At 51.6% G+C, this 25,136-nt stretch overlaps 10 protein-coding genes across 10 annotated transcripts; 4 read left to right on the top strand and 6 right to left on the bottom strand.

Annotated features, from left to right (window-relative positions):
* Window positions 1–9: 9 nt before the first annotated feature.
* HO173_008341 (uncharacterized protein) lies at window positions 10–4,189 on the bottom strand (the record flags this gene model as incomplete). The annotated part of the gene is made up of 8 exons (XM_037310241.1): window positions 10–443; window positions 496–1,318; window positions 1,369–1,460; window positions 1,514–3,214; window positions 3,265–3,747; window positions 3,798–3,843; window positions 3,907–4,116; window positions 4,187–4,189. 8 exons carry the CDS (start codon window positions 4,187–4,189, stop codon window positions 10–12), a joined length of 3,792 nt encoding a protein of 1,263 aa, XP_037162827.1.
* Window positions 4,190–5,244: 1,055 nt separating this feature from the next.
* Window positions 5,245–6,241, bottom strand: HO173_008340 (uncharacterized protein; the record flags this gene model as incomplete). Its single annotated transcript, XM_037310240.1, has 2 exons — window positions 5,245–5,934; window positions 5,987–6,241. 2 exons carry the CDS (start codon window positions 6,239–6,241, stop codon window positions 5,245–5,247), a joined length of 945 nt encoding a protein of 314 aa, XP_037162826.1.
* Window positions 6,242–7,312: 1,071 nt separating this feature from the next.
* HO173_008339 (uncharacterized protein) lies at window positions 7,313–8,212 on the bottom strand (the record flags this gene model as incomplete). Its single annotated transcript, XM_037310239.1, has 1 exon — window positions 7,313–8,212. The coding sequence occupies one exon, from the start codon at window positions 8,210–8,212 to the stop codon at window positions 7,313–7,315; it is 900 nt and encodes a 299-aa protein (XP_037162825.1).
* Window positions 8,213–8,577: 365 nt separating this feature from the next.
* Window positions 8,578–9,750, bottom strand: HO173_008338 (uncharacterized protein; the record flags this gene model as incomplete). Its single annotated transcript, XM_037310238.1, has 1 exon — window positions 8,578–9,750. The coding sequence occupies one exon, from the start codon at window positions 9,748–9,750 to the stop codon at window positions 8,578–8,580; it is 1,173 nt and encodes a 390-aa protein (XP_037162824.1).
* Window positions 9,751–10,228: 478 nt separating this feature from the next.
* Window positions 10,229–12,642, top strand: HO173_008337 (uncharacterized protein; the record flags this gene model as incomplete). The annotated part of the gene is made up of 3 exons (XM_037310237.1): window positions 10,229–10,813; window positions 10,920–11,279; window positions 11,338–12,642. The coding sequence occupies 3 exons, from the start codon at window positions 10,229–10,231 to the stop codon at window positions 12,640–12,642; spliced, it is 2,250 nt and encodes a 749-aa protein (XP_037162823.1).
* Window positions 12,643–15,655: 3,013 nt separating this feature from the next.
* On the top strand, window positions 15,656–16,048 carry HO173_008336 (uncharacterized protein; the record flags this gene model as incomplete). The annotated part of the gene is made up of 1 exon (XM_037310236.1): window positions 15,656–16,048. The coding sequence occupies one exon, from the start codon at window positions 15,656–15,658 to the stop codon at window positions 16,046–16,048; it is 393 nt and encodes a 130-aa protein (XP_037162822.1).
* Window positions 16,049–16,468: 420 nt separating this feature from the next.
* Window positions 16,469–18,663, top strand: HO173_008335 (uncharacterized protein; the record flags this gene model as incomplete). Its single annotated transcript, XM_037310235.1, has 6 exons — window positions 16,469–16,502; window positions 16,555–16,623; window positions 16,676–16,913; window positions 16,965–17,428; window positions 17,482–18,513; window positions 18,566–18,663. 6 exons carry the CDS (start codon window positions 16,469–16,471, stop codon window positions 18,661–18,663), a joined length of 1,935 nt encoding a protein of 644 aa, XP_037162821.1.
* A 306-nt stretch (window positions 18,664–18,969) lies between these two features.
* On the bottom strand, window positions 18,970–19,795 carry HO173_008334 (uncharacterized protein; the record flags this gene model as incomplete). Its single annotated transcript, XM_037310234.1, has 3 exons — window positions 18,970–19,327; window positions 19,388–19,643; window positions 19,711–19,795. 3 exons carry the CDS (start codon window positions 19,793–19,795, stop codon window positions 18,970–18,972), a joined length of 699 nt encoding a protein of 232 aa, XP_037162820.1.
* Window positions 19,796–20,129: 334 nt separating this feature from the next.
* Window positions 20,130–21,221, bottom strand: HO173_008333 (uncharacterized protein; the record flags this gene model as incomplete). Its single annotated transcript, XM_037310233.1, has 3 exons — window positions 20,130–20,699; window positions 20,781–21,101; window positions 21,159–21,221. 3 exons carry the CDS (start codon window positions 21,219–21,221, stop codon window positions 20,130–20,132), a joined length of 954 nt encoding a protein of 317 aa, XP_037162819.1.
* A 540-nt stretch (window positions 21,222–21,761) lies between these two features.
* Window positions 21,762–25,012, top strand: HO173_008332 (uncharacterized protein; the record flags this gene model as incomplete). Its single annotated transcript, XM_037310232.1, has 3 exons — window positions 21,762–22,106; window positions 22,156–22,619; window positions 22,669–25,012. The coding sequence occupies 3 exons, from the start codon at window positions 21,762–21,764 to the stop codon at window positions 25,010–25,012; spliced, it is 3,153 nt and encodes a 1,050-aa protein (XP_037162818.1).
* Between the last annotated feature and the right edge of the window lie 124 nt (window positions 25,013–25,136).

The raw sequence follows: 25,136 nt of genomic DNA, 5'->3' as shown, positions 1-25,136 counted from the left end.
CTTTCACATCTACCAGTCGTCATCCTCCTCTTTCCGTCCCTGCATACTCATCTGCCTCGCCCTCAACGCCTCCGCCAAACCCCCTGCCAAACTCGGCGCCCTGCCACTATCCGCCTTCTCCGGCGTATTCCCCCCACTCCCGCCACTACTTGTCCCCATACTCACAGCGCTATCTCTGGGCGCGGGCGGCGGAGCTGGCTTTTTGCCGCCTCCAGGTCGTTTCGGCGGCGCAGGAGGCGTTGGTTTCGCTTTGACGGCAGGAGCGCGGGAGGCGGTGCCGTTGATGCCGTTTGTGGGTGCAGAGGGAGGCGGCGCGGGAACCGCGCGGGCGACAGGCTGAGGTGGAGCTGGGGGAGGGATGGGTTTGGGGGTGTCTTGTGTGAGGTAGGCAGAGGGGACCCAGCCTTGAGAGGAGCCGTCAAGCTTTTTGGCGAGCCACCAGCCTGTTAGGATAATTAGTGTATGAGATGGATTCAGTGAGTGACAGGAACAAACCGTTGTCTGCTTTCTGTACAACTTCTATAGTCTCGTCTTGCGTAAGGTGGTGGAGCTCGTTCTGACTTTGGCCTGAAAACTCGTAGAGAGATTTGTAGGTATCCTTCCTGACAGCTGGAGGAGCAGCAGGTGGTGGTGGAGGCGGTGCTCGACCTGCTGAGTCGCTTCTACCATGGCTGAGACCGTTAACCGCAGCTAATGGTTGTGGAACAGCTCTTGGCTGAGCGGTAGTAGGTTGAGGTAAAGATCGTACAGATGGTGTCTGAGCGGGTGTAGTTCTGGATTGTGATGGCTGGGATGGCATGGGCTGAGGCACGGGTCGTGCTGCAGCAGGCCGAGATGCCAGCTTCGAAGGCCCACCACCAGGACCACCTGGCCGCAATAGCTTCCCTTGAGTGATGGGCTTCCCCGCTTTTGGCTTTCCTTTTGGCGTTCGTTTTGAAATCGAGTTTGGGGGTTCGCCTTGGCCGGTATGAATAGTACCACTTTTGTAAAGGTCGTCTCTTGATACTGTCGGGTCTTTGACAACCTTGACTACCGACGGCTTCCCTGGCTTCTTGTTGTATTCAATTGACTCAGCAATCTTGAGGTTCAGGCCCCCAGGCATGATCCTTTTCAAGTGTGTGAAAAACTCCGTCTTGAATACACAACTAATCAAAGGATCTGGCTCTTGCGGCGAGCTGACACCTAGCGAGAACCAATCATCCTTTAGCTTGGATGTGCTGACGAACTTGATAGCACCCAAAGGTATCGTCCGCTCGGAGGAGATTGATAACTGCCGGTTCAACATTTGCGATACAACGATGTAAACAGCTTTGCTGGTCTTTGACTCGTCAGTTCAGACTTACTGACAGAGAAGATGATCCAACTTACGAGAAGCAGGTTTCGAGGACTCGGCTTACTTGACCTCCCAAACTTGGTTATAAGCAGCTCGCATCGACAGGAAAAGAGGACATTCTCATGGCCTATCAAGCAGGTTAGGCCCTGCAACATGTGTGTTGTTGGAGAGAACACTGACCACTAATGTTGATAGACTTTCGGATCAATTCACCAAAGCCCCCACTATTAGCAACTCCGAGATAGTCTCCAAGATATCTTCGGGAGCCGATCAAACTGAATCGCCGCCTTTCTTTTCGCCCCTGGAGAACTTGACTGGTGCCGTAATCTCTCAGTTGCTGGTATTCACCACCGCCATTGATCCTCCGCCAGAATCTTTGGATGCGAATGGCACACTCGATGCGGTACCGCAGGTAGTTTCTCCATGCTCTTTGGATTCGTATTGCCATGTTGTGCCAATAACGATCTCGCATGTGCTCGAGGGCGAAAAGTGTCTCGGGAGTTTTGATGAAAGCCTTAGTGACACCCATTTGGTACTCTTCGGGCGGTATACTCGTATCCTTCAGAATCTGCTTCGTTCCGGAGAGAGCATCACCAGTCCACGTGTAGTCACCGGCGTAGGAAGTCTTAGGCGAGAGAAGGTAGAATCGCTCGACAAATTTGTCGAATGTCTGCCGATAAGCGAAGCCAGCTCTTCGTATTCGGACGTTTTCTTGCAAACCAAGGTACTTGATCTGATGCATGACATTGCCAGTATTGTATTCGGTAGGCGATTTATTGTCGTTGGGTTTGATGGTTCGGATATATGATGGAGAGGCCTTCATCAATGTCGCCACCAGGTCGTTTGCGGAAGACTTGATCTTGTCACCTGCGGTTGGCGGACGACGCTTGTCATCTTGATTGACTTGGTGGGGGAACAACGAGTGCACAAAGTTGTTGCTGCTTTCGCCCACAAGGTTGAGCAGATCCTTCAATAGCTGATCTTTGTTTTTGTCAGTCATACCTTCGATAGCGTAGTTGACATCACCCGCATAGTGCTTGATGACGAACTGCCCTTGCCTGGGTTGGAAATGGGGATTTGATGATAAAGCATTCAACCTCTGCACGAAGGTCTGATCTGCTGCTCCCGAATCGGCATGAGCGGTTGCACAGGCGTCATTGAGGGCTGCAAACACGCCAGGCGGTCGTTTCTCCTCTATTAGTTCGCACACGATCTTGTTGTCGAAGTAATTGATTGGTGTCCATTGGATCTTCTCCCTTGCATACTCCTCTTGCTCGGTCTTGAGGGTAAGCTGAATGAAGATTTGCTGAAGCTTTTCGTTAACGTAGTTGATGCAAAGCTGCTCAAAGCTGTTTTTCTCGAAAATCTCAAATCCATATATATCCAGAATACCCACAGAATTTGCGACAGACCCACGTGCCTTGAGCGACGCATTGACTCTGTCAACGATCCAGTCGAAGAGGTTGAAGTAGATGGCTTTTGCCAGGGCATCTCGTACGGCCGTCGCCTGCGTCGGGTTCAGGGGCACCTCATAGACAGACCCTCGGCGACCTCCACGACTAGTCTCAACGACTCGTAGGGTCAAAGCCTTATTGACATGCGCAGCGTCGACCTCCAGCAGATATGCTACAAAGTCTACCACTGACTGGTCAGTGATCATTGCGTTTCCATTGTCGTCTTCCCGGAATGTGACATTCCCAATCCATAAGATGGTAGCCAACATTCGAAAAATATTATCTTGCTCGCCCTGCGATAAGCCAATGACCTTCATAGCATTAAGTGTATCCTTGAATTCCATGCCGTCGTCTATTCCTTGTACGTCAAAACATTTCGATCGGCTGGTATAGGAATATGACTGGGGTTGTTGAACCCCGAAGATCTCTGTGCATCGTGTTAGCCGCGCAAAATTGCCTTTAAGCTCTGCACCATACCTCTATGACTCGAAGATGCAGCCTTCGTAAATTGGTAGAAAATATGGAAGTTTCGTTCATTCGTAATTTGTCCGACAACTCTTGTCTTCTCCAGCAAATAGTTCGTAATGTTGGCCCCAACCGGTTCTCCCTGCGCATTGAATTGTAACTCCAGGTATTTCCCAAATCGCGACGAGTTATTATTCCTCAACGTCTTCGCATTCCCGAAAGATTCGAGTAGCGGATTCGTAGCCAGGACCATGTCTTTAGTCTGTTGTATCGACGAATCGGTGCCTCCAGACACGTTGGCAATGTATTGCATTAACCGTTTCGCCGCCTCTGTTTTTCCTGCTCCTGACTCCCCGGAAATGATGACACATTGGTTGTCTTTGTAGGCATTCATGTTGTAGTAGGCTGATTCGGCGACTGCGAAGACGTGGGGAGGGACCTCGAGTCGGTTCTTGGCTCTGTAGGAATCCAACACCGAGTCTGTGTAGATGCCGACTATCGGTTGTCAGCTTACCACCTTTGCTTGTAGGTGCAGAGGAACTCACGGTCTCGAAAGGGATTGACGGATACCAGCACATGGCCAATGTAAGTCTGCGATCCAAATCAGCACTGCCGTCCCACCTGCATTTCCAACCGTGTGCCCAGCCAACGTACGTAGATTTCCGCATTCTCGAAGCGTTTCTTCAGATTGTCATTGATAGCCTCGTTCGATATCTTGCTAATGAGTGTAAGATCCGAGACTCCGACCTCCTTCTTCTTGGTGCTCTCAAAGGCGGCCTTTCGAACTTGAGGCTTTCCCCCTCCGCTGCTGGCCGCCTGCGCATTGCTAGTGTCCTTCTTGCGGCCGGCGCGCTTTGTTACTGCCTATCGAAGCCCCGGATTAGTCTATTCCTAAAAGTGGGCAAGTCGGAGAGTCGGAGAGCAATCCTCATACCATGGTGGTTTTCTTTGGGCTTCACGGTTCAGCTGTGTTTGCGCCTGCTCCGGGATACGGGCACGGGAGCTTCGAAGAATTATGCGATGAGCACTGACATTGATTTCAGAAGGTGTGTAGGCTCCAAGAATGTCTGCTTATTTCTAGGCCCGACTGGTAAAACTGATATCTTCAATGACGTTCCCTTTGCGGGACTCGCTTCCAGCGCGGCTCAAGAAACGTAACCACGCTCGCCTCGTAATCAACTCCGCCACATCATCGGCAGTGGCGACACTTTTCGATGATCGACCAATATCTCTTCTGGGCAACAATGTGATTGCCGACGAAACATTTTCATTTTCTTTGGGTGACTCTTATTCATACATGGGTGGTCAGATCTTTTGGGCTTCCATATTCAATGATGTTTATAATGTAGAGGAGGCCAGTCTCCATGGCTACCATGTTTACTGACAGCTTGCCAGCTCATCAACTGTTGTGCTCTGCGTGCTAACACAGAAGACTGACTCATAGGTCGTTCCGCAGAAGATGCCTAGATGAGTACTGGTAAATTTATACATCATCTCTATACATATTCTGTACATATATACCAGTCCTGAGACCTAACAGCGCCCTCGATATCATGCTCAGCGACACCAAAACGGCCTAGTAATTGAATTTCACCATCCATCTTCACTTCTCCTCGTCGACAGCCGTCTTTTCAATCTGAAACCCCTGCTCCGTCTCCAACGCACGATCCAGCTCGAACCCTTTTATCAAGAAGCTCGACAGGAGAGCCATACCTGCCAAACCACACATCACAATCCACACGAGTTTCAAAGAATCAGCGTAGCTCTGAATCAGTTGCGTTCTCGCGGGTCCATGCTGCATCGTCTTGATAATTTGCACTAAGCCTGAAGCATCGCTTGAGTAGACACCTGCCATTGGGGCGAGAAGCGGGTAAGTCAAGAGCTTCTTTTCGAGCTGGTTTTGGAAGATCACACCACCGACAACGACGCCTATTGCTTGGCCGAAGGCACGGAAGAATGAAAACAGGGCGACGGCGAAGGCGAGGTCCTTGTTTATAGTGGCTGCTTGAATCGAGAAAGCCATTTGAGGGGAAGAGAACGCCCATTCCCAAACGGCTTACGAGATTGAAGGAAAACCCACTGGACTCTTGTCGTATTGACGTCAAGCAAGTAGAGTATACCAGTCCCAAGAGTCGTCAGTGCCCAACCAGACCAAATAGCCCATCGGTAGCGGCCACTTTTAGAGATCACAATTCCTGTGACCATGGCCGCGGGAGCCACAGTGAATGTGGCCGGGAAAAGGCTTATACCCGCAATAATGGGTGTCTCGCCTTTGACGGCCTCGTAGTAGAGAGGCATATAATAGAGGATGCACCAAAGGATCATGCCATGTAACGTTGTTTCAAAATAGCTTGCAGCCGCCGTTCGGTTCTTGAAGACGTCAAGCCTAATGAGCGGCTCTTTGGCGACGTATTCCTCGAAGACAACAAAGACAGCCAGACCGACGATGCCGATGATCAGTGGAGCCAGAACCCGCCAGGAGTCCCAGGCGTATGACACACCGCCCCAAGTAATTGGAATCAGAAAACTGGTTGTCGACCCAATGAAGAGGACCGATCCAATCCAATCCACCTGCCTAAGCTTGTCTGCGAGCGAGCTAACTCTGAAAGCCAGCACCAGAGTAAGAGGCACCAGGACAAGAGCGAGCCCAACAAATGGCAAATTGATCCAGAAGATCCACCGCTAATCACCAGTCAGCTCAGGGCAAAGCATCATTATGAAGCGTTGGCCCTACCCAAGACACAGCTTGCGCAAACGCGCCACCAACGATAGGACTGGTGACAGAACCTATACTCCACATTGCGCTAATGATTCCAAACCATTGACCTCTTTGCCTCAATGGTACCAAGTCGGTGACCAGAATCTCGGTAAGGGCATTGAGGCCGCCACCTCCAACACCCTGGAGCGATCTGCCGACAAGAAGGGGTCCAAACCCGTTCGCCGTCGCAGCAACGATGGCGCCGACGAGAAAGAATACAAGAGCCACCATGACGAGGGGTTTCGTCCGAAGATGTGAGAAAGTTCGGCGAAACTCGGCTGAAATATTGTAGAGCAGAGAAGGAAAGATGTACCAGCCCAGAAAGCCTCGATCGCGGTGCCCTTCAGGGCGCGTGCCATGATCTGAACATATAAGTCAGTCATTGATTACCGCAAGTGACTGGGATGTATGGGCAAGGAACCTACGGGCAGAGCAACGGATAAGCTTGTCCCATCCAGAGCCACCATAAGTGTGATCACTGCCAATGTGCCGAATGCAAGATACAACCTTGTTGTTGTCGGCTTAAATTCTGCTTCGGGCGCTGGCGGGATGCCCGCAGATGTTACTTGTTGCAAGGAATGTTCCGACTTGAATGGATGTAGGGAGGTTTTAATCGTCAGGTTTTGGTCAATTTCATGTTCCTGGATCTCTCCGTTTACCACCATTGCGGACTGAGGAAAGGAGAGGTCCCTTTCATTCTGTTATGATTCTAGAGCCAAAGACACATTCATATATATTCGCAGGGATTGGGTACCATACGAATGAAGCCAATGTAGTTGGGTCGACAGCTTATCACGAAGTTCGCGGGGAGGATGACTTTCATCGTAAACGCTGATCTTGCGAACCGAGTGATTGTATACCTATACGCAAAGTCATGCTCGGTATGAGATTCAAGGTCGATTCAATAGTTATGTCTTGGCATGAAGTTGGCGTGGTCAGAGATGGCACAATTTCTAGCCGCCAAGACAGGATGCCAACAAAACTGTCTTCGAAATTCGACAACATGCTGACTGGCCCTGAGGCTACAGATTTTTCAACAGGCGCAATGTCTGTCCGATCAGAACCTCTAGTCGTAGTGGCCACCAGGAAAGTTTTGAAGAGCGGGTTCCAAATTAAAGATACGGCCCAATCTCTACCTTCAATTAGCAAGCGAGACTAGCAATGTAGGCACGAGCCAGCAAATGGCCATATGCTGCTGACGGCCAAGAATGCGCCGGCGCGTCATGACTCATGAGCACCCTCTAGCTTCTAGAGACTTGGTTGTCGAGCGTTGGCCAGACTGATGTAGAAACGGCCTGACTCCTATCCTTTCCGTTTCACCGCTCGCTCCCAAACATGGCTCTTTTCTTCCAAGCCCACGCCTTCCCCAACGTGTCCCTCCCTCCAGCAGCCCCAGCAGTATAGATCACCATCACATCCGAAGCATTTGACAGACGCGTTGGCACAGCAGATGATGCACCAAGAGTCGATGTCTTGATCGGAGAATCCAGGTGATTTGGATATGGGCTTGCGCGTGGAGGGTGCTGCGGTGGGCGCAGAGGGAAGGCTCATGGATGGCAGTGGCAAATCAGGAATAGTAGGAAACACTAGGGATGCAAAGGAGTCTGGCGGCGCTGGAGCTGGGGACGCGGGCACCCTGTCGGGTTGGGATGAAGGGACGGTCGATACAACCTCTTGCTGCCGTTCGAGCTCTACCTCGTCCAAGATGCGCTGAAGAGAGGCCTCTGCTTCAGCTTCTTCATCATGCTCAGGCTTGATAGCCTCTGTAGATCCCCTCGGCCTTCTGCTCAGGCTTGCAGCAGACCTTCTACCCTCTGGGTTTTTGTTTGGGGCATCTTCGTCAGGAAGCGCGCATTTTGCCGGAGCCAGAAGCTCGTATGCTTCTTTAAGATCTGTAGAACTTAAAGTGAACTGCTCTTCTGGAGCCAGCTGGCCTAGAAGTTCCTCGATCGTGGGAGAAGGTTGTCTGCTTTCTTCTTCTGTGGTAGCACTTAACAATGGAGCCTTTTCATGACTATCGACAGATTTCTGGCCATGTAGCCTTTCGAAGCGGGTAATGAGATCTTCAGGAGTGTCGTCGAGCTCACTGACACCTGCTGGGGCCGAAAGACTGTTGGATGAGCCAAAGGAGACGCTCGAGTGCCTGAGGTTATTCAACCGTGCCAATAGAGCGGCATCGTGGTCTGATGGCTCATTAGCCATGTTTGATGCATGCCCAGAACAACATCATGCCACGAGAGAAGTGTGTACTGCTCACCCGCTCGGCTTGGCGACACCAGCACAGAAACATGGCCCCCACTCACTCGGAAACACGTCCGGCCGTGGCCGCTTTAGCGAGTGAGGTAGCTAAGGTAGGGTTAGGGCTGCTATCAGGTGCAGACCTCCGTAGAACGTTTTGTATCATATGATCATATCTCCATTTCCCTTTCTAAGCTTGTGAATCATTTAGGCGATCTCAACAATGTGTGCAACGGGTGGTTCTACGGGGCTCAGGCCTGGGAAGCCCGTTGGCGACATCAATTGGAACATCCGGACACTCCCCCATGATGTGCAACACGCTTACTGTGCTACATCGACGCATGCCTCAACTGTTTCCCACCCACATACCCCTGGGCGGTGTCAACAAAGAGCGTCCTGCCTTTAACATAGGATACCACCCAGCCCCAGAGTTTCCATCCACCCATCTGCCCTATGGCGTACTTCTTGCCCATAGTGATGAATATCATCGTCTTTCCCGACGGCTTATACTCCTTGACCTGTCCACCCTCCCCAGTCAAAACAGAATCCAGAGCGGCCGACAGGTAGATGATCTGCGCATCCGTCACGGTAAGTTGTTTCACCTCAAGGTTTCCCACGTCCCCGATTCCCCATACGTTCTTCGTCCCCACTACACGCATCGTCTTGTCCAGAACAAGATTCCCTGCCGAGTCAAGTAGGCTCTCGGGAACGAAACCTGTGTTCACCTGTACGCCAAATAGTGGGAGGTACAAGTCGGCGACGAGGGTAGTGCCATTCGAAAGTGTGAGGGTTGTCTGCACGGCCGCATCCTCTTCTCCCTTCGCGTTTGTCCGCACACCCTCCACCTGTGTTTTGCGCACCAACTTCACACCCAGCTTCTGCAGGTCTCTCTCTACAATTTGGCTGACGCTCGGCAGAATACGGGTCGCCTGCAGAGCGTGCTCCCCACTCATGATGAGCGTGATGTCCTTCTCCTCGCCGTAAGCGGCGGCCAGCTCGCCGGCTGTTTCTACGCCAGTCGGTCCGGCGCCGGCAAGCACGATGGATTTTGCGAAGTCAATCTGCCTCTGAAGCGAGTGCAGAGCTGCGAGAGTCTCTTCGTGTGTGCCAACGGATTTGAACGGCAGGTTGCTGCGGATCTGGGAGCCGGTAGCGATGATAAGTTGGTCGTAGGAGAGAGAATGTTGGGTTCTGTCTTTTCCGGCCACTTCAACCGTGTTCCTCTCCGGATCAAGGCGTTCGGCTTTGCCCAGGACGAACTCGAAGTTCTCGGCCGAGTGTTGGGCAAAGCCTGGCTCGATGGGGAGGAACAGCTGCTCGTCGGGAATGGCGCCAGGGATGACGCCGCGGACGGCGGCAAGGTTCCAGTAGAAGTGCGAATTGGGCGAGACGAGGACCACTTTCAGGCCGTCTTTGGCTTTGGGAAGGGTGTACTTGAGCAGTTTGTGGGCGAGTGGCAGCCCGGCCCAGCCAGCACCAAGGATGACAACTGTTTTTACCATTGAGACTGGTATGACGAATTTCTTCTTCAGGAGTCTGATAGAGAAGCGAAATATTAAGACTGAGTTGCCATGTAAGCTCTGGCCTTTATATCAAGTCGACCGGAATTGTCTTGACTTACCAATAACAAATCCAGAGGAACTCCAGACAACATTTCAGAGGTCGAATCGATATTAGATGACCGGTTCTTCCTAAAAAGGGCCATGCTAGGCTCCTCTTATAGATTCCTCTTCACCTTGTCGCCATCTAGTTTTGCTGCAGAGTAATTCGGCCGATTGACCAATCAAAGGTGCGATTAAAGAGAAAGGGGCTAAAAAGGCGACTAGAGCGAACCCAATACCGAAGCCCCGAGTCCGAGAGCGAGATTTCGCCAATGCAGAAAATTAGTATCAACATACCACTTCTCCCCTCTGTTCATATTGAAAAACTACGCCAAAAAGACACACGGCCGAACCTGCGGCCAAGTCATCTACCGCAGTGATGTCATTGCAGCCTCCAGAACCTAACGGTGCAGGTGCCAATGACACCAACCGGGCAGAAGGCTTGAAGGTGTGGAGCTGCGTCAATTGTCGCCGGCGCAAAGTGCGCTGCGATAGACGCCATCCTTGTGCTCCTTGTACCAGGAACAAGTCCGAGTGTGTCTTTCCCGTCTCTGGTCGTATTCCCCGCCGCGGTCGCGATGCAAACTATCCCAACCCCCCAGCACAGAAGCAGACCGAGCTCTTGGGCCGCCTCAGACGCTTGGAAGCCATGGTTGGTGACCTTGGCTCACAGGTTGAGCATGCGACAGCAGTAAATCAGGAAAACCACCCGGTGGAGAAGTCAACAAGCACGACAAGTGTAACATTAAGCGAGACAGCCGGGCTAGACCATCCACTCGCTCTTAATAGCCAATCAGCTAGTGGAAACCCACCCACCACGCGCGATGGAATGCAAACTGATTCTGGCATGGCAAAGGGCACGCCGGATTCGGGGCCAGTTTCTGACGAGTTAGGGGAATTAGTGGTGGCTCATGACGGCGATTTAGTCGTGGCAGATCGCTTCTGGACGGTATTTTGTAAAGAGGTATGTTCCAGCTCTGCTCCCTTTTGCTTTCCTCTACCGACGGGAGTCGAGTTAGGCATTTGTGACTGGCACTCTAATGCACATTCCTCGCTGAAATGTATACAAGGTGGAGCACATCTTCGAAGCCGTCCATGGGCCCACAGCTACCCACTTTGATGGGGACAGCAGCTCATCATCGGTTTCAATGTCTGGTAACCGACGTCACAACGGCTTCTACAATTTCCTTCTTAGACATACATCTGCTGGGCATCAGCGGGAGGATCTATATCCCCTTCCATCACAAATGCTGTTTCTTTGGCAGATCTACATGGACAACGTCGATCCGTTCATGAAAGTCTTACATGTGCCAACCATGACGAAGGTCAACCGCGAACTAAGAGGCAGCTATCACTCTCTCGGCCCCAGCATGCAGGCTCTCGTGCTAGTCATTTCTTTGGCCGCAATCATGTCGCTCGAGGACGATGAGGTAAGCGGTCCTAACCCAAGATTGGACATGATTGTCTGGCTGATCCTTTGGGATAAAGGTCCGTATGAACTTCAACGCTGACAAAGACCAAATCGTTGCTCGCTATCGACTTGGCACTGAACAGGCACTTGAGCAAGCCGATTTTCTGGATAATCCTGACATAATCGTACTTCAGGCACTCACCATATATCTAGGCGTTCTTCAACACACCGGCGAAACGAGGTCTGCATGGTTTTTGGCCGGTGCCTTGGTTAGGGTATCAGTCTCCATGAAACTCCACCGCGATGGCTCACATTTCGCCAATATCACCCCCTTCGAGATAGAGATGCGACGTAGACTATGGTGGCAGATATGCTTCATCGATTCGCGATCTGAAGATCTGCAGGTTTCAAAATACAAGCTATCAGAGGGGATGTTTGACACCGAGATACCAGCAAATACGGATGATGGATTCCTTGACCCCGGGATGTCAAAACCGCCTGTCGTTGCGGAGAGATGGACTGACATGACCGTCTTTCTCATTCATTGCGAAATTTGGAAGCTATCCCGCCGACTTCAATTCCTGACGGGCGCCAGCTACGCCTTGCCTCCTAACATGGATCAGAGACTCGAGTTATTCCAGCAGTCCCAAGCAACGATCGAAGACACCTATCTTAAGCACCTCAACCCCAAACAGCCACTCCACTCCTTCGTGGCAACAAGTGCACGGCTGTTTCTCACCAAAGTCGACCTCATCCTACATACCAAGCATCACGTTGCCAGAGCAACAGAACCACAGCCTGCTGACACCTCACAAAGCAATAAAGTATTCATGTCGTCGCTGTCAATCATCGAATACACCTACGCCCTACAGAACGAACCCAGCTGGAGCGGCTGGAGCTGGCAAATACAAGGCCGGCAGCCACCGTGGAATGCTCTTCGCGTCGTGTTCGGCGAGGTATGCGCGCGCCGTTGGGAACCAATCTATGAGCGGGCATGGTCGTCAGCCAAAAGATCTTTCGATGGTCTCCCTGAGGCGGCTCGGAGAGATCCTCGGTACCAGCAACTGTTGGTGCTGGCCTCTGCAGTGCAAAGAAACCGAGCCGATGAGCTTCATCGCCAAACTTCCCTGTCATCAACGAATGCACACGCTGATCTGACATCCGCGACAGCCTTGACTTTGTCCGCCCCTTTCAGACAAGTTGACAACAGCGAGAACGTCTCAACTTGGACACCTCAGGAACCTTTTTTGTTTACGGCAGATAACTCCAATAACAACGCCTTCGGCGACATTCCGAGCCTAGATATGGACTGGCAGACCTGGGACGAGATCGCTGGGGAACTGGAACCCTCTTTGGAATTCTGGGATATGGGTGGCCTTTGATCAATTGTTGCGTACTATCCTACCAAGCGCGTCGATTCTTGGCTACCTGGAATGAGAAGGTGACAACCTTTGTCGGCAGCATTTCCCAGCAATGCCAGTGACCTCGAAACAGACCTTTTCTGCAGACGTGTCCGCACAATCCCAGTTCTTTTACGAGAAAAGGAGAAAGTACACCAAGAGGGCTCGAGGTCCCGCCAGTCCGAGACTCCCTCAAATCTGTGAAGTCCACTTCCTCGTCCACTAGTGGAGTGAGGCTTGAGACTAACGTCAGGGGCGCGGCGTGTGTCATCGAGGAAATCCTGCGCAGGCTTGATCATAGCCACGCAGGTTTTGATGTGAGCCATTGAATTATCGCCTACGGGAGGAATGAGATCGCAACGTTGGTAAATTTATTCGTCCCTCTTGATTAGCGGCGGCATATCGGGGACCTTACGAATGTCTACGAGATCCTTTATGTGGAGCTAAAAATGGTCCTTCGTATGAGTGATAGTCTCGGTAACCATGATCTCGCACGTAAGGGGTTTCTTACCTGTACAAGACTGATGCTTCGGACTCTTTTGAAGGGAAGAACTCCCACCCATTCGCTTGTCAAGCTCAGGTAAGAATTCCTGAGTTCCTGGAAGAGCTCCTTGTCGGATGCTATAGAATATACATCTAGCTGTGAAAGAGTCGGAGGAGGCCTGTTTCCTCTAGCGCAGCCCAGGAGTCAGAGACACTCGGGACCGCAGTCAATGATAGCTGATGTTCCGCTCCTACGCTGTGGGCAGGGTTCACACGATTGAGACGGGTTCTACAACGGGATCTCGATGGCTGCTGGGTGCTGGCTCTGAGTTCCAGTTCCGAACCGTGTGAAATGTCCTATGCGGCTTGCGGTTGATTCCTAGTCACGGCCAGCGCCAGGGTCTGCTGTGGGACGATGATTGAACCAGTCTAGTGCCTGTCGAGTCATTCTGGCGCTTCCGCGTCCAGGAAGGAATGCCAATATATGTCGGTTAGATCTTCGAGGACAGATCCTTTGGTGGGTGGGCAGACATGAAAGTCGGGTTCTCGTTTCAGTAGCGGTGAAACGTGTTGGCGGTCTCCATCAAATTAATCCTTTCTTGCACACCAGAAGCCTGGGAAAGGCATACAGAGCCATCGACCACCGCTGTTTGAGTTTGCCGAGCGGAACCAGGCAGGATTAGCTGCGTAGGCCAATTCCTAGTCACTGTGGCGTAAAACATGCAATGGAGTTCTTTATGGAGAACAGTGAGTGGCGATTGACAGACTCACCGTGGCAATCTCAGCGCATGTTTCGGAGTTTGGAGACAGCCTAAATCTACCACGGATTTCTAGTCGAGAGAAAGTACACAGAGTGGCTACATAGGAGGCAGAAAGCTTAACCCCCCCCCAACCTACATTCTTCTTGAAGTGAAGCCGACGTATGAGCATTGCTAAAACAAAGGCTGCTTCCCCCAAGGTAGATATTCGGCAGCGCTCCCAGAGTCGGGGAAAAGCGAGCCTATTAACGAAAGCTCGTATCATTTCTTGAAGCATCACTATAACAAATTTTCTCGCGCGAATGCGGTCGTAGAGTGGTGGTTGGGTTACGATTTGCCGCTCATCCACGGTCAAGGCTGGCTCACCCCGTGTGTGATTCGGAATAGCGTTCGTGCATTCTGCCGCATCGGATCATACGTCTAGAACGGCGTGTAGAACGTCGGTATTGAAGTTCCGAATCATTTCTGCGTGCTTTTTACCCTTGTCTGCGACTATGTCGATGGACGTGCGCCTATTTTTTGGCCATTGGTCCCGTCGGTGGCTCGGTGTGGATGAGATCCAGGCACCTGTTTATGACATGGGGTTTCATTTGCAATATAACGTCAAGTGTGTGGTACTTGAGCAGTAAAATCCGCCGCTAAGATCGTGGCACGGTTTCCGTTTCTTCTGTCACTTGAGACGAGGTAGAATGGGCCACTGTGGGAGCGCGGTGCGTGCTCTCTTTTGGCATACCATTGTCATGAGCAAGGTGACCGTCTTGGGCGGTTTTCCTGGTATATTCTGCGTCGCATTAAGGACATCCGATTCTGATGAAGCTCCAGACTTCTCTTGGTGACGTCCGCCCGCGAGGATTGTCATCGGATCCATGGTCGCAAGCTAAATCTGGAGTCTCTTCTCTCCAGAGCACCACGCCTACCTCGCATTGGGCCATGCTGCCATCTTGTACACGCTGTGAGGCTGAAATACAGCTATTGCATCACCGCGAAGGATCAAAAGATAAAGTGAAAGTGGTGTGATAGGGTAGGATCCATGTGTCCTCCAATCAGCTTGCTGGAAGGTTTCATTATTTTCATACCTGAAGTGTTGCCGCATAATCCTGGTATTACATTTGGCCACGTCACCCCCAAAGCATCCAGGTCAGCCTGCCAGGCCACTTTCGAGCCATTGGTACCGCAGCCTCAAGCACTCGTAGTCGCTGGTGGAGATTTCCGGTTCCTCTCATTTCACTCGTATGACGTTCCCTATTCAAGCTCTCGTGACTACGCTCTGACTACCCTTTGACTAACGAACATATGCGCTAAGCTGCAAGGCTTACGATTCGCCATTGACAAGCTTAGAAGTTGAAGGTATAACGAGGGTATAAAATGTCGCTTCCCAGCGCAGATGCACTCGTTGGATATCATTCGAATTGACTAAACGTGATCAGCAGGATTTGCAACCGCTCGACTGGGCGCGAAGATCTTTTCGAGTGCTTCGGCGAAGGATAGGACGTCTAGAGTTGTCCAAAGCTGTGGAGACTAACCATCACTTCTGGACTAGAGATGAAACCATTTGTTTGCAAACTTCCTATTGGTTCCGGACGGCCTGGCAGCTAAAGCTCTTCGTCGACGTAGTAGGAATCAGAGTACAAGACAGCATCAAGGAACCTTTTATGCAGTATGATGAATCTTTGACAAAAATGGGTAAGGAAACGCCTGGGGGAATCCTAAGCACGGGTCATGTTATCTTTTTCTCGAAATTGGTGGGATGGTAGATGAATGGTAGCTCCTTCGTCGCGCTTTATGGCTTGATAGTCGTGGGCATAAGTTTGCATGGTAGAGTGGGTGCCGACAAAGTCGTTGTGGCATCAGTCTTGACTTGGGCACATATGGAGAGGGATGGCGGGTTTCCGAGATGCCCCAATATGACTGCAGCAACCTTCACTGACTTCAGTGGATTGGGTAAGACAGAAGCCATGGCGGACATCGTACTCAATTTTGATTATGTGCAATGGAAACTCAATGGAAAAGAAGTTCGACTGCCTGTTCAGGTCAATATCCTTGGCAATGCTACCTTAGAGTTGGAGTCTCGGGAGAAGCAGAATCCTTTTGGAGAGCACATGGTACACGAGAAGTTGGGAGCACATGGAGAGCTACTCTGTGTGTAGGATTCTGATAACCACTGTTCTGGATGTATAATAGACGTCTAGTACTAGTACTATCCAGCAGATCTACAAGTAACCCAGTTGCAACCCCACCGCGCTCCGGAAATGACGCTCGAAACGCGTAGGACGTACCATCCTTTCGTTCATTCAAAGACCACCTGATATTGGACTTGGAAAGTGAACTTGAGTCACCGGTCATATGCAAATGCACCAACAGGCTGTGGGTAATGGTTGACCAATCACCTTCAACGATTTCATAGGCAGACCAGCGCAGCCGAGGCTCGGAGATACTACGCCACTAAATCGAAAGTCCATTGTCAACAGTCAAAGACTCCCAATCCCTTCCCTTCTGAAACCACTTTTTCTCGTCTCCTTCTCACGCTCAACAATATTCTACCGCTTCCTCTAAACATCCTGTTCACAATGGCGCCCAGAGTAATCGTGGTTGGAGGTGGCTGTAAGCAGCATTTCACCCCGCTCCGCCGTGCCCGAGACTGATCGAAACACAGTGTCTGGCCTGAGCGCTGCCCATACCATCTACCTCGCTGGTGGCAACGTCTTGCTACTCGACAAGAACAGTGGGTTACCGAATTCCCTCTGCCAGCCTCAATAAACTGACCGATTTCATAGACTTCTTTGGCGGAAACTCCACAAAAGCAACCTCGGGCATCAATGCTGCCTTGACAAGAACACAAGTCGACGAGAAGATCCAAGACAGCGTCAAACAATTTTACGATGACACAGTAAAATCGGCGAGAGACAAGGCACGCCCTGACTTGATCAAAGTCCTCACATACCAATCCGCTTCGGCCGTAGAATGGCTTCAGGATGTGTTCAATCTGGATTTGACTCTCGTCTCACGGTTGGGGTATGTGTTCTTCGTCTAATTGGGATAGACAACATGCTTACAACTAGCTAGTGGCCACTCCCAACCCCGAACACACAGAGGGCACGATGCCAAATTCCCAGGCATGGCAATAACCTACGCCTTAATGCAGCGTCTAGAAGAATTGGTTGAGAGTGACCCAGAGCGGATTCAAATCATCAAGAAAGCCCGTGTTTCGAAGATCAACAAAGAAGGAAACAAGATCACTGGAGTCACATATGAGTTCGGTGGCGAGGAGAGCTCCATCGATGGTGTGGTTGTTCTGGCTACCGGAGGCTACGCTGCTGATTTCAGCGACTCATCTTTGTTGAAGAAACATAGACCCGATACATTTGATCTGGCCAGCACAAACGGCACGCACGCTACTGGTGATGGCTTGAAGATGTTGATGGAGATCGGTGGCAACGGAATCGACCTTGACAAGGTCCAAGTGCATCCAACAGGTCTGGTCGACCCCAAAGACCCAGGCTCGAAGTGGAAGTTTTTGGCTGCCGAAGGTGGGTTTGCCTACGTCTAAATGACACCAAGCCTTTCGCTAACAGTTATACAGCTCTCCGTGGTGAGGGTGGTCTATTGCTCAACGGTGAAGGTCAACGATTTTCAGATGAGCTGGGTCACCGTGACTATGTATCCGGCGAAATGTGGAAGCAGAAGGAAGCCAAGAAGTGGCCCATCCGCCTTGTTCTCAACTCCAAAGCTTCCAACGTGCTCGACTTTCATACTCGCCATTATTCTGGCCGTGGCCTGATGAAGAAGATGAGCGGCAAGGAATTAGCCAAAGAAATCGGATGCTCAGAAACCAGTCTCCAGAAGACCTTCTCCAACTACAACGAGATTGCCGATGGCAAACAAAAAGACCCTTTCGGCAAGAAGTTCTTCCACAACCTTCCCTTCAACATCGAGGATACCTTCCACGTCGCCGTTATGGAGCCAGTCCTACATTTTACTATGGGTGGTATTGAAATCAATGACAAAGCAGAGGTTCTAAATTCCGAGGGCAAACCGTTCGAGAGCCTCTACGCTTGCGGGGAACTCGCAGGTGGTGTGCACGGCGCCAACCGGCTTGGTGGCTCTTCCCTTCTCGGCTGTGTCGTTTACGGCCGTGTCGCCGGCAGCAGCGCCAGCCAGTACCTCTTCCAGAAAGTTATCACAGGTGGCATCTCCACCGCTTCTCAGCGTCTCGGACAGATCTCCCTGCACATTGACCCTTCGACTCCAGGGAAGATCTCAGTGGAGTGGGCAGATGGCTCTAATGCATCTTCATCTTCTTCCGACGCAAGCTACTCGCCTGCTGCAGGAGGCAAGAAGCAAGAGCAGCAATCGCAGGGCTCTGCTGGTCCGGTAATGAAGGGTGACAAGGCAGACAGCAAGGATCCGGGGAAAGTGAGCAAGCCGTCTGATCCCGTTGAGTTCAAGGTGCCGGAGAAGGAGTATAGCATGGAGGAAGTGGCGAAGCACAATAAGAAGGACGATCTGTGGATTGTGGTCAAGGGTATTGTGCTTGATGTGACAAACTGGTTGGATGAACATCCAGGAGGCCCACAGGCGCTATTTAGCCATATGGGTAAGGATGCTTCTGAAGGTTTGTCCCATCTCCTCCCCATTGCAAATGTGTGAGCTGACAATTGTGATAGAGTTCGAGATGCTGCACGATGATGAGGTCATCCCTAAGTATGCCGCCAATATCGTTATTGGACGTGTCCAGGGCCAGGAACCACGGCTGGAGATATAGGGAACCACATGGGCGGGATCGCTGTCGATCGGGTTATGCGGAGTTGGATTGGATTGCACTTCTTGTATTGATACGAAGATTCAATGGAGCACTTGCACATGGACAATCGTCAAATTTACAAGCTATCATTCCTCTCAGAATATGCCCAAGCAAACAACATGCCAATGAACCACCCCAGAAACACACTCCAGCCCAATGGATGACCCGGACACATAGCTAACAACAGCGACGCAGCACCTCCTCCTCTCAACCTCCCCCAACTCCCTTCCCCAATTCGCTCATCCATCCATTCATCCCTCCCACAGATCAAAACCCCTCAACCATCCACTCCCCCTCCCAAAACTCCGCGACCCCCTTCCCCCCCTCCTCCCCCAGCCACTCCCCCAGCACCCCCCTCCCCCCCTCCGTCCCCGCCAGCACGGCCACTTCCCTGACCGACCGACACAGATCGCTCAGCACGTTCGTCGTGTGCGTCGACAACGGCCTCGCGGGAGCCGTCGCCGTCACGTGCGGGAGGAGCGAGAGCGTTGCTGCGGGAGGCGGTGGCGGGGGCGATGGTGAGGGTGAGGGTGCGGGTGCGGTGGTGTAGGTGCGCAGTATGGCGAGGAGGTGATGCGGGGAGGGGATGGGGAGGAGGGGGGGTGGGGTGGGGAGGGGGTGGAGGCTGGGGGGGAGGGGTTGTTAGAGGGGTTGATGATGTGGTGGGTGGGAAGGGGTGACGAACTGTGTCTGCAGTTCCATAAAGCCGTGCACCCCGGTTGCATCACTCTGTTCCGAAGTAGACAGCAGGAACACGATCGTGGGCACGGGGCTCGATGTCAGCGTCGAGAAGCGGTTCATCCTCTCCGTCGCGTTCGGGTCGTGGAGGCTTGAGCTGGTCAGTATGAGGAACGGTTGGGTTGTAGGTCGTTGCTGCTGGGCGGTGTGAGAGGGTTGTGGTTGGGTGGGGAGGGCGAGGTCGTGGGTTTGGAGGTTGGTTTCTGCATGTTGGGGGTTAGTGGGTGGGTTGTTGATGGCTTGATGGGGAGGGATTGGGAGAGATGGTACCTTGAAGTCTGGGGTCGGCGGAGGATGTGAGGAGGGGGATGAGGGTGGAGAGGGAAGGGCGGCGACGGAGGGTGCTGCAGAACATGGCTGGTTGAGCTTATCGAAGTGGGAATATACTTGGAGGTAGTCCGCTGGTTATCGATTTGGAGATTGGATTCCTTGAAAAGTGAAGATTGTAAAACTAAGCGAGTAGAGACGCGTTCTCTGGGTATTTACCACAATAACTCCTTGAACGCTCAACGCAGAAAGGTGCCTTCCATTACCCAGAGGCACGTGGTATACCAAGTGAATGCCGCCACTTCTGCTAGCATTTCGCCCGTTCATTCGTGTACATCCATGGTCACACACCACGCCTATCATATACACCTACATATACAGTGGAGTCATGCAAGACAATGCGTTCTCACATTGAGGCATGTTCATGATTTCGAACCGCCTTCTCTGGGCGGACTGTTGATTTCAGTCGTCTTATTCTTGGGGCTTACTCCCAGCTGCTGGGTGTTGTTCGCGGTGTCGTCCTTGTGAGCCGTTGGTAGTATTTTGCTTAAGATACTTGTAGACTTAGAGTCACTCAAGGTTGTAGCATTCTGCACGGAGGACGTGCTTTGAGGATTGCTTTGAGGCACTCTGACCAGTGGCTCAGGCTTCGTTTCGTCTGCTTGGACATCTCGTCGGTATAATCCCTGAAACCATGACAGCCAGCCCTTCGGCTTGCCCTCCTTTTCATCCTCCTCTTCTAGCTCGTAGACCTCCCTCGGCAAGATTCTCCGGGTGCCTGTTAGGCCTGTGCCGGTGGTTTTCAAGGTCTCTCTCTCTAAATCCACGAAAGCCTTCCTGAACAATCTCGCTTGATTCTCCAGTTTCTCAATTTGATCGGCAACATCTTCTCGCTTCGAGCTTTCCTGCTTGCTTCGGCGGTATGTTTCGAAGAATACCAGGCTGACTCCAACGATGAAGAGAAAGGACTCAGAGACAAAGTTCGAACCCAACTAGGAGATCCAGCAAGTCAGTATATAAATTTAAGGGTAAAAAGCCTGGCCTTTGCGGCAGATGAGGGCGATGACACCCACATCAATAGCTTTAGCTTCGGATAGAGGCCGGATCTTTGGCTTCTTTCTTTGCTCTTTAGCCTTATCGAGGCCGTCTTTAGACCGGTTTTCAGATGCTTCATCGGCCTTTGTCTGGGCTTCTGTCTTGACTGTAGGAGCTTCGAACTTGTGCTTCTTCGCCTGAGCTTCTGCAGCTTCCCGGGCGGCTTGTTTCTCGAGTGCTGCACTATCTTGGAGAAGTCCAAGCCGAAATCGCATATCCCATCGATGTATACCCTGCGCGAAGCTGACGCAGACACGACGGAATGTCTCGTGTTCTCGGGCTTGAGCCTTGATGCGGTTCTGAAAGGCAGGGAATCAGACCATTGAATGACAGACTATCGAGAAACAGAGACCCACCGCAATTGGCTTCGAGAGGGTTTTAACCACGAGAGAGCCGAGTTTGATCACTATGCTAGACATTGTGGGCGACCTAGTCAATAGGCAATCAGTCAAGCAAGTCCGTGACAATCATGGCTGTGGGCCCCGCGGCTGGCACGCGAAACGTGGGCTATTGAGAGCGAAGTCTCCATAGATCAATGGGACATGGACCTTTCAACATATTCTTAGTCTGCTCCAGTGTGTTTTTAGCTCATAGCAATAACATCGGTGAAACACAAAAATTGGTATGGCTGTCGAGTCCTGAGTTCTTTTATCCGGGCCAAACTAGGAAGGTTAGCCGGCTCGGCGGTTGTCATGAGCTAAAAACTTCATTGTTTACATTTTACCGCACACTCTTTCACTCATTACAAACGTCTCTTCACCTTGCCCGACATGTCCTACTTTTGGTTATGGTAGGCTCATGGACTCTCATGTTCACCTCCAGGTAAATATTCTCTACAACAAATATGCGATAATTAGGAGCTGTGACTATTCGCTATTTACCTGCGCTCGTTAGTCTACTTGCAGACTCATTGAGACTCGCATACAGTTCCCTGCGACTCAGCTGACCACAAATACAATATGGAGGCACTATCGCCAAGGTCAACCAACATCCAGGCCAGACCAAAACTCAGCAAGCTGAAAGAGAAAGAGCTGGCCGATGAAGAAGCAAAAAGGGCAGAGGCAGCGAAGAAAGCATTGAAGGAGAAAGACTATGCGCCCGCACCGCCAGAATGGGTTCTTCAGCCTCCCATTAATAAGGGTGGGTTGGCTGAGAAGTTCAGGACCGGAAAGTGTTTAGGGAAAGGAGGCTTTGCGATCTGTTACGAAGGCGAGTTACGCAATAAGGGTAGAGGGGCAGGCAAGACCATATTCGCTCTCAAGATTGTCAAGACTTACATGAGCCTGAAGAAGATGGAGGACAAAGTATGTTGTTTCTGGGTGTTCACAGGTAGATCTCGAGCTAATGTCGCAGTTTCGAACAGAGCTCCAAATCCATGCGAAGATGCGGCATCCAAACATTGTCGAATTTCACCGCGCCTTCACTTTCAAAGATAGCACCTACGTCGTGCTTGAGCTTTGCTCCAATGGATCGATAATGGACATGGTCAAGAAGAGAAGATGCTTGACCCTGCCGGAGGTGCGACGGTTGACTGTTCAGCTTTGCGGAGCAATCAAATACATGCACGCCCGGAACGTTATACATCGAGACTTGAAGATGGGAAATCTTTTTTTGGACCACGACATGAACCTCAAGATCGGGGACTTCGGTCTGGCAGCAGTGCTGGTAAGCAAGCACGAGTACCAAGGCCTATACGACCAGAAGTCTAGGAGGACTACATTATGTGGAACGCCCAATTACATTGCACCTGAAATCTTGGAGAAGGGAAGGGGTGGACACGATCACAAGGTAGACATATGGGCAATTGGAGTCATTATGTAAGTGGCGGAATTGCATTTAGCCGTACCCCAGATCTGACCGTTTCAGGTTTGCAATGCTCGTTGGCCAGCCGCCATTCCAAGCAGCTTCCCAAAACGAGATTTATCGGAAGGCCCGGGGTGTGGAGTACGACTGGCCGGAGAAGAACAAGCACTTCAATGACATACCCGAGGAAGCAAAAGACCTAGTTGCTCGGCTGCTGAAAGTAGATGCGGAAGAACGTCCTGATCCAGATCAGGTTGTCGGCCATCCTTTCTTCTCGATGCACGGTGGCGACGCAATGCCCATGGTAATGGAGGAATACTTCTGCCGTGAATTCCCGCATTACCTTGATAGAAAAACCTCTCCTCGTGGAGATGTTATGCTGAAGGGTACCGAACGCTTGAGTCTAAGAGCTCTCGCAAGACAGTGTGGTGTGGGATGTTTACCCGGCGACCGTGAGCCTCAAGTAGCGGTTGGTGGGGATGTTGATCTGTCTCTGTACAAGGAGTGCCAGGCAGAAGAAGACTCTGGGAACGCGCCCGTCGTACCATTGCCCAAAGACATGGTGTACACTTCCAAGTTCGCATCATCAAGCTCGCCAAACTCAGAAGCCAACGATTCCAGCCAATCAACTTTGATCAACTCGCACGTCATGGAAGACGTAGACACGTCTCGATCGTCCGCGGCCATATCTCAATCGTCCACCGCTGTGGCAGAGACCATGAGTAATCGCTCAGTGCCTGAGCGACCACGAAGAGCTCTTATTCCAAGTCATGCTGCTACTCTCCGTGCTGCTCATGTCAGCTCTGGAACCCAGTTGAAGCAGATCTTGGAGCATGCCGGTCCAAATGACAGCTCCGTGCGCACCAAGGCTTCGGCTAATGCTTCTGTCCGTGCACGACGAGGACTATTGAACGAGCTGCCCGTTCGTCCCACCCTCAACGCATCCAGTGCGGGGGGTCTCGAAGCAAAAGCACTAGCCCGGAACCCTAGAGCTACTCGAGCGAAGAAAGTCCACGTACTGGATGAAGAAACGGTAGACCCGCCAGTGGCACCGAAAGCTCGCAGACCGCCAACCAAGGATCACTGTGTTGATCACGCATACTCAAACCCCGATGTGAAAACACATGACATGGCTGCCCGATCAAGAGCCAGAATCGCATCAAACGTGCAGAAAGAGATGGCTGATGTCGTGCCCCTCACCAGGACAATGTCCTCAGAGATGACATCGAATCGCGCCAGGAAGCGGTCTGATAGCCCAAGGCCAGAAAATGCACTCATTGGACCCGATGAGGTACTGGAATGCCTTCCCGAATCTAAGCCGGACGATGTTCTTCGTCAATTGCAAAGACTTCATAATGAGCTTGAGATAAGCTTGAAAGAATTGACTAGGGGCAAAGCTCATTCCCAACTTGAAGACTTCGATGTTAGAAGCCAGAACTTCAAGCAACGCCCAGTGGTCGTGAAGTGGGTCGACTACACCAATAAATTTGGCATCGGCTACATCCTGGCTAATGGCACCGTCGGCTGCGTCTTCAAAGGCGATGAAACCAGCAATCCAACCTGCGTCGTTGTCGCAGGAGCGGAAGACCACTTGAAGAAGCGCAACGTAGCAAAGTATCGCGAAAAAAAGCAAATGGTTCACGCAAGAGGTGCACCGATTGAGTTTATCGAGAACTGCGGCCTGGATGGTCTCAAGCGTGTCCTGGTTCCGGCGTCTCAATATCAGGTCCCGGTGAGCGATGCTGGTGTTGCAGATAAACTTGCCCCTGGACGCGACATCCACGATTATGAGAAAAGAAGGAAGCTTTGTCTTTGGGACAAATTCGGCAAATACATGACGCAAAGCCTCGGAAAGAGCGAAGAGATAGACGTAAACTCGCCCGAAGAGGCGGACTCGAGCAGGTCGAGACGTAACAATGTTGCAGGCCCATTCGTGAAGTTCTACCAGCGTCTAGGCAATGTAGGCATTTGGGGCTTCGGCGACGGATCATTCCAATTCAACTTTCCAGATCACACCAAAATTGTCGTCTCCGGCGATGGAACATGGCTCGACTTCTACCACCTCCCCATTCAAGCGGCGAAGGCTCTCAAAACCGGACGAATTCTAGAAGCAGGAGCACTGGCTGCTCGAAGCGTCCTCTGCTACCCTACAAGCGTCATGCTGAGCGGCTCCTATCGCGGTCACGAGTTCAAAGAACTGGTCAGAGAGAACGAACTCGATGCTAAGACGGCGTTTGTGAGGGATGTCGTGGGCCTCTGGGCTAAAGAGGGTGGTTTGGGCTGTATGGGGAGGAAGGAGGGTGTCAAGTGGGAGGGAATGTTGGAGGAAGGTGGAAAGTTGGTATGGGTTACAGTTGGTGCGAAGGGTGGGGATACGAGATATGAGATGCCTGCTACAGGAACTTGAGCCACATCGACCGTGCCTCGGAGCAGGTCTTGTATAGCGTCTATGATTGGATGTCTCATTTTCGAATCGTCCTCTTGAGCAGCCCTAGCACAGCATGAGTACCACATTGGACAGACATCATGCA

This window comes from Letharia columbiana, assembly GCF_014066305.1.
Source record: "Letharia columbiana isolate WasteWater2 chromosome Unknown Sc0000030_s1, whole genome shotgun sequence".
Classification (NCBI taxonomy): Eukaryota; Fungi; Ascomycota; class Lecanoromycetes; order Lecanorales; family Parmeliaceae; genus Letharia; species Letharia columbiana.
Note: the sequence above shows the minus strand (reverse complement) of the source record. Positions and strands in the feature narration are given on the sequence as shown.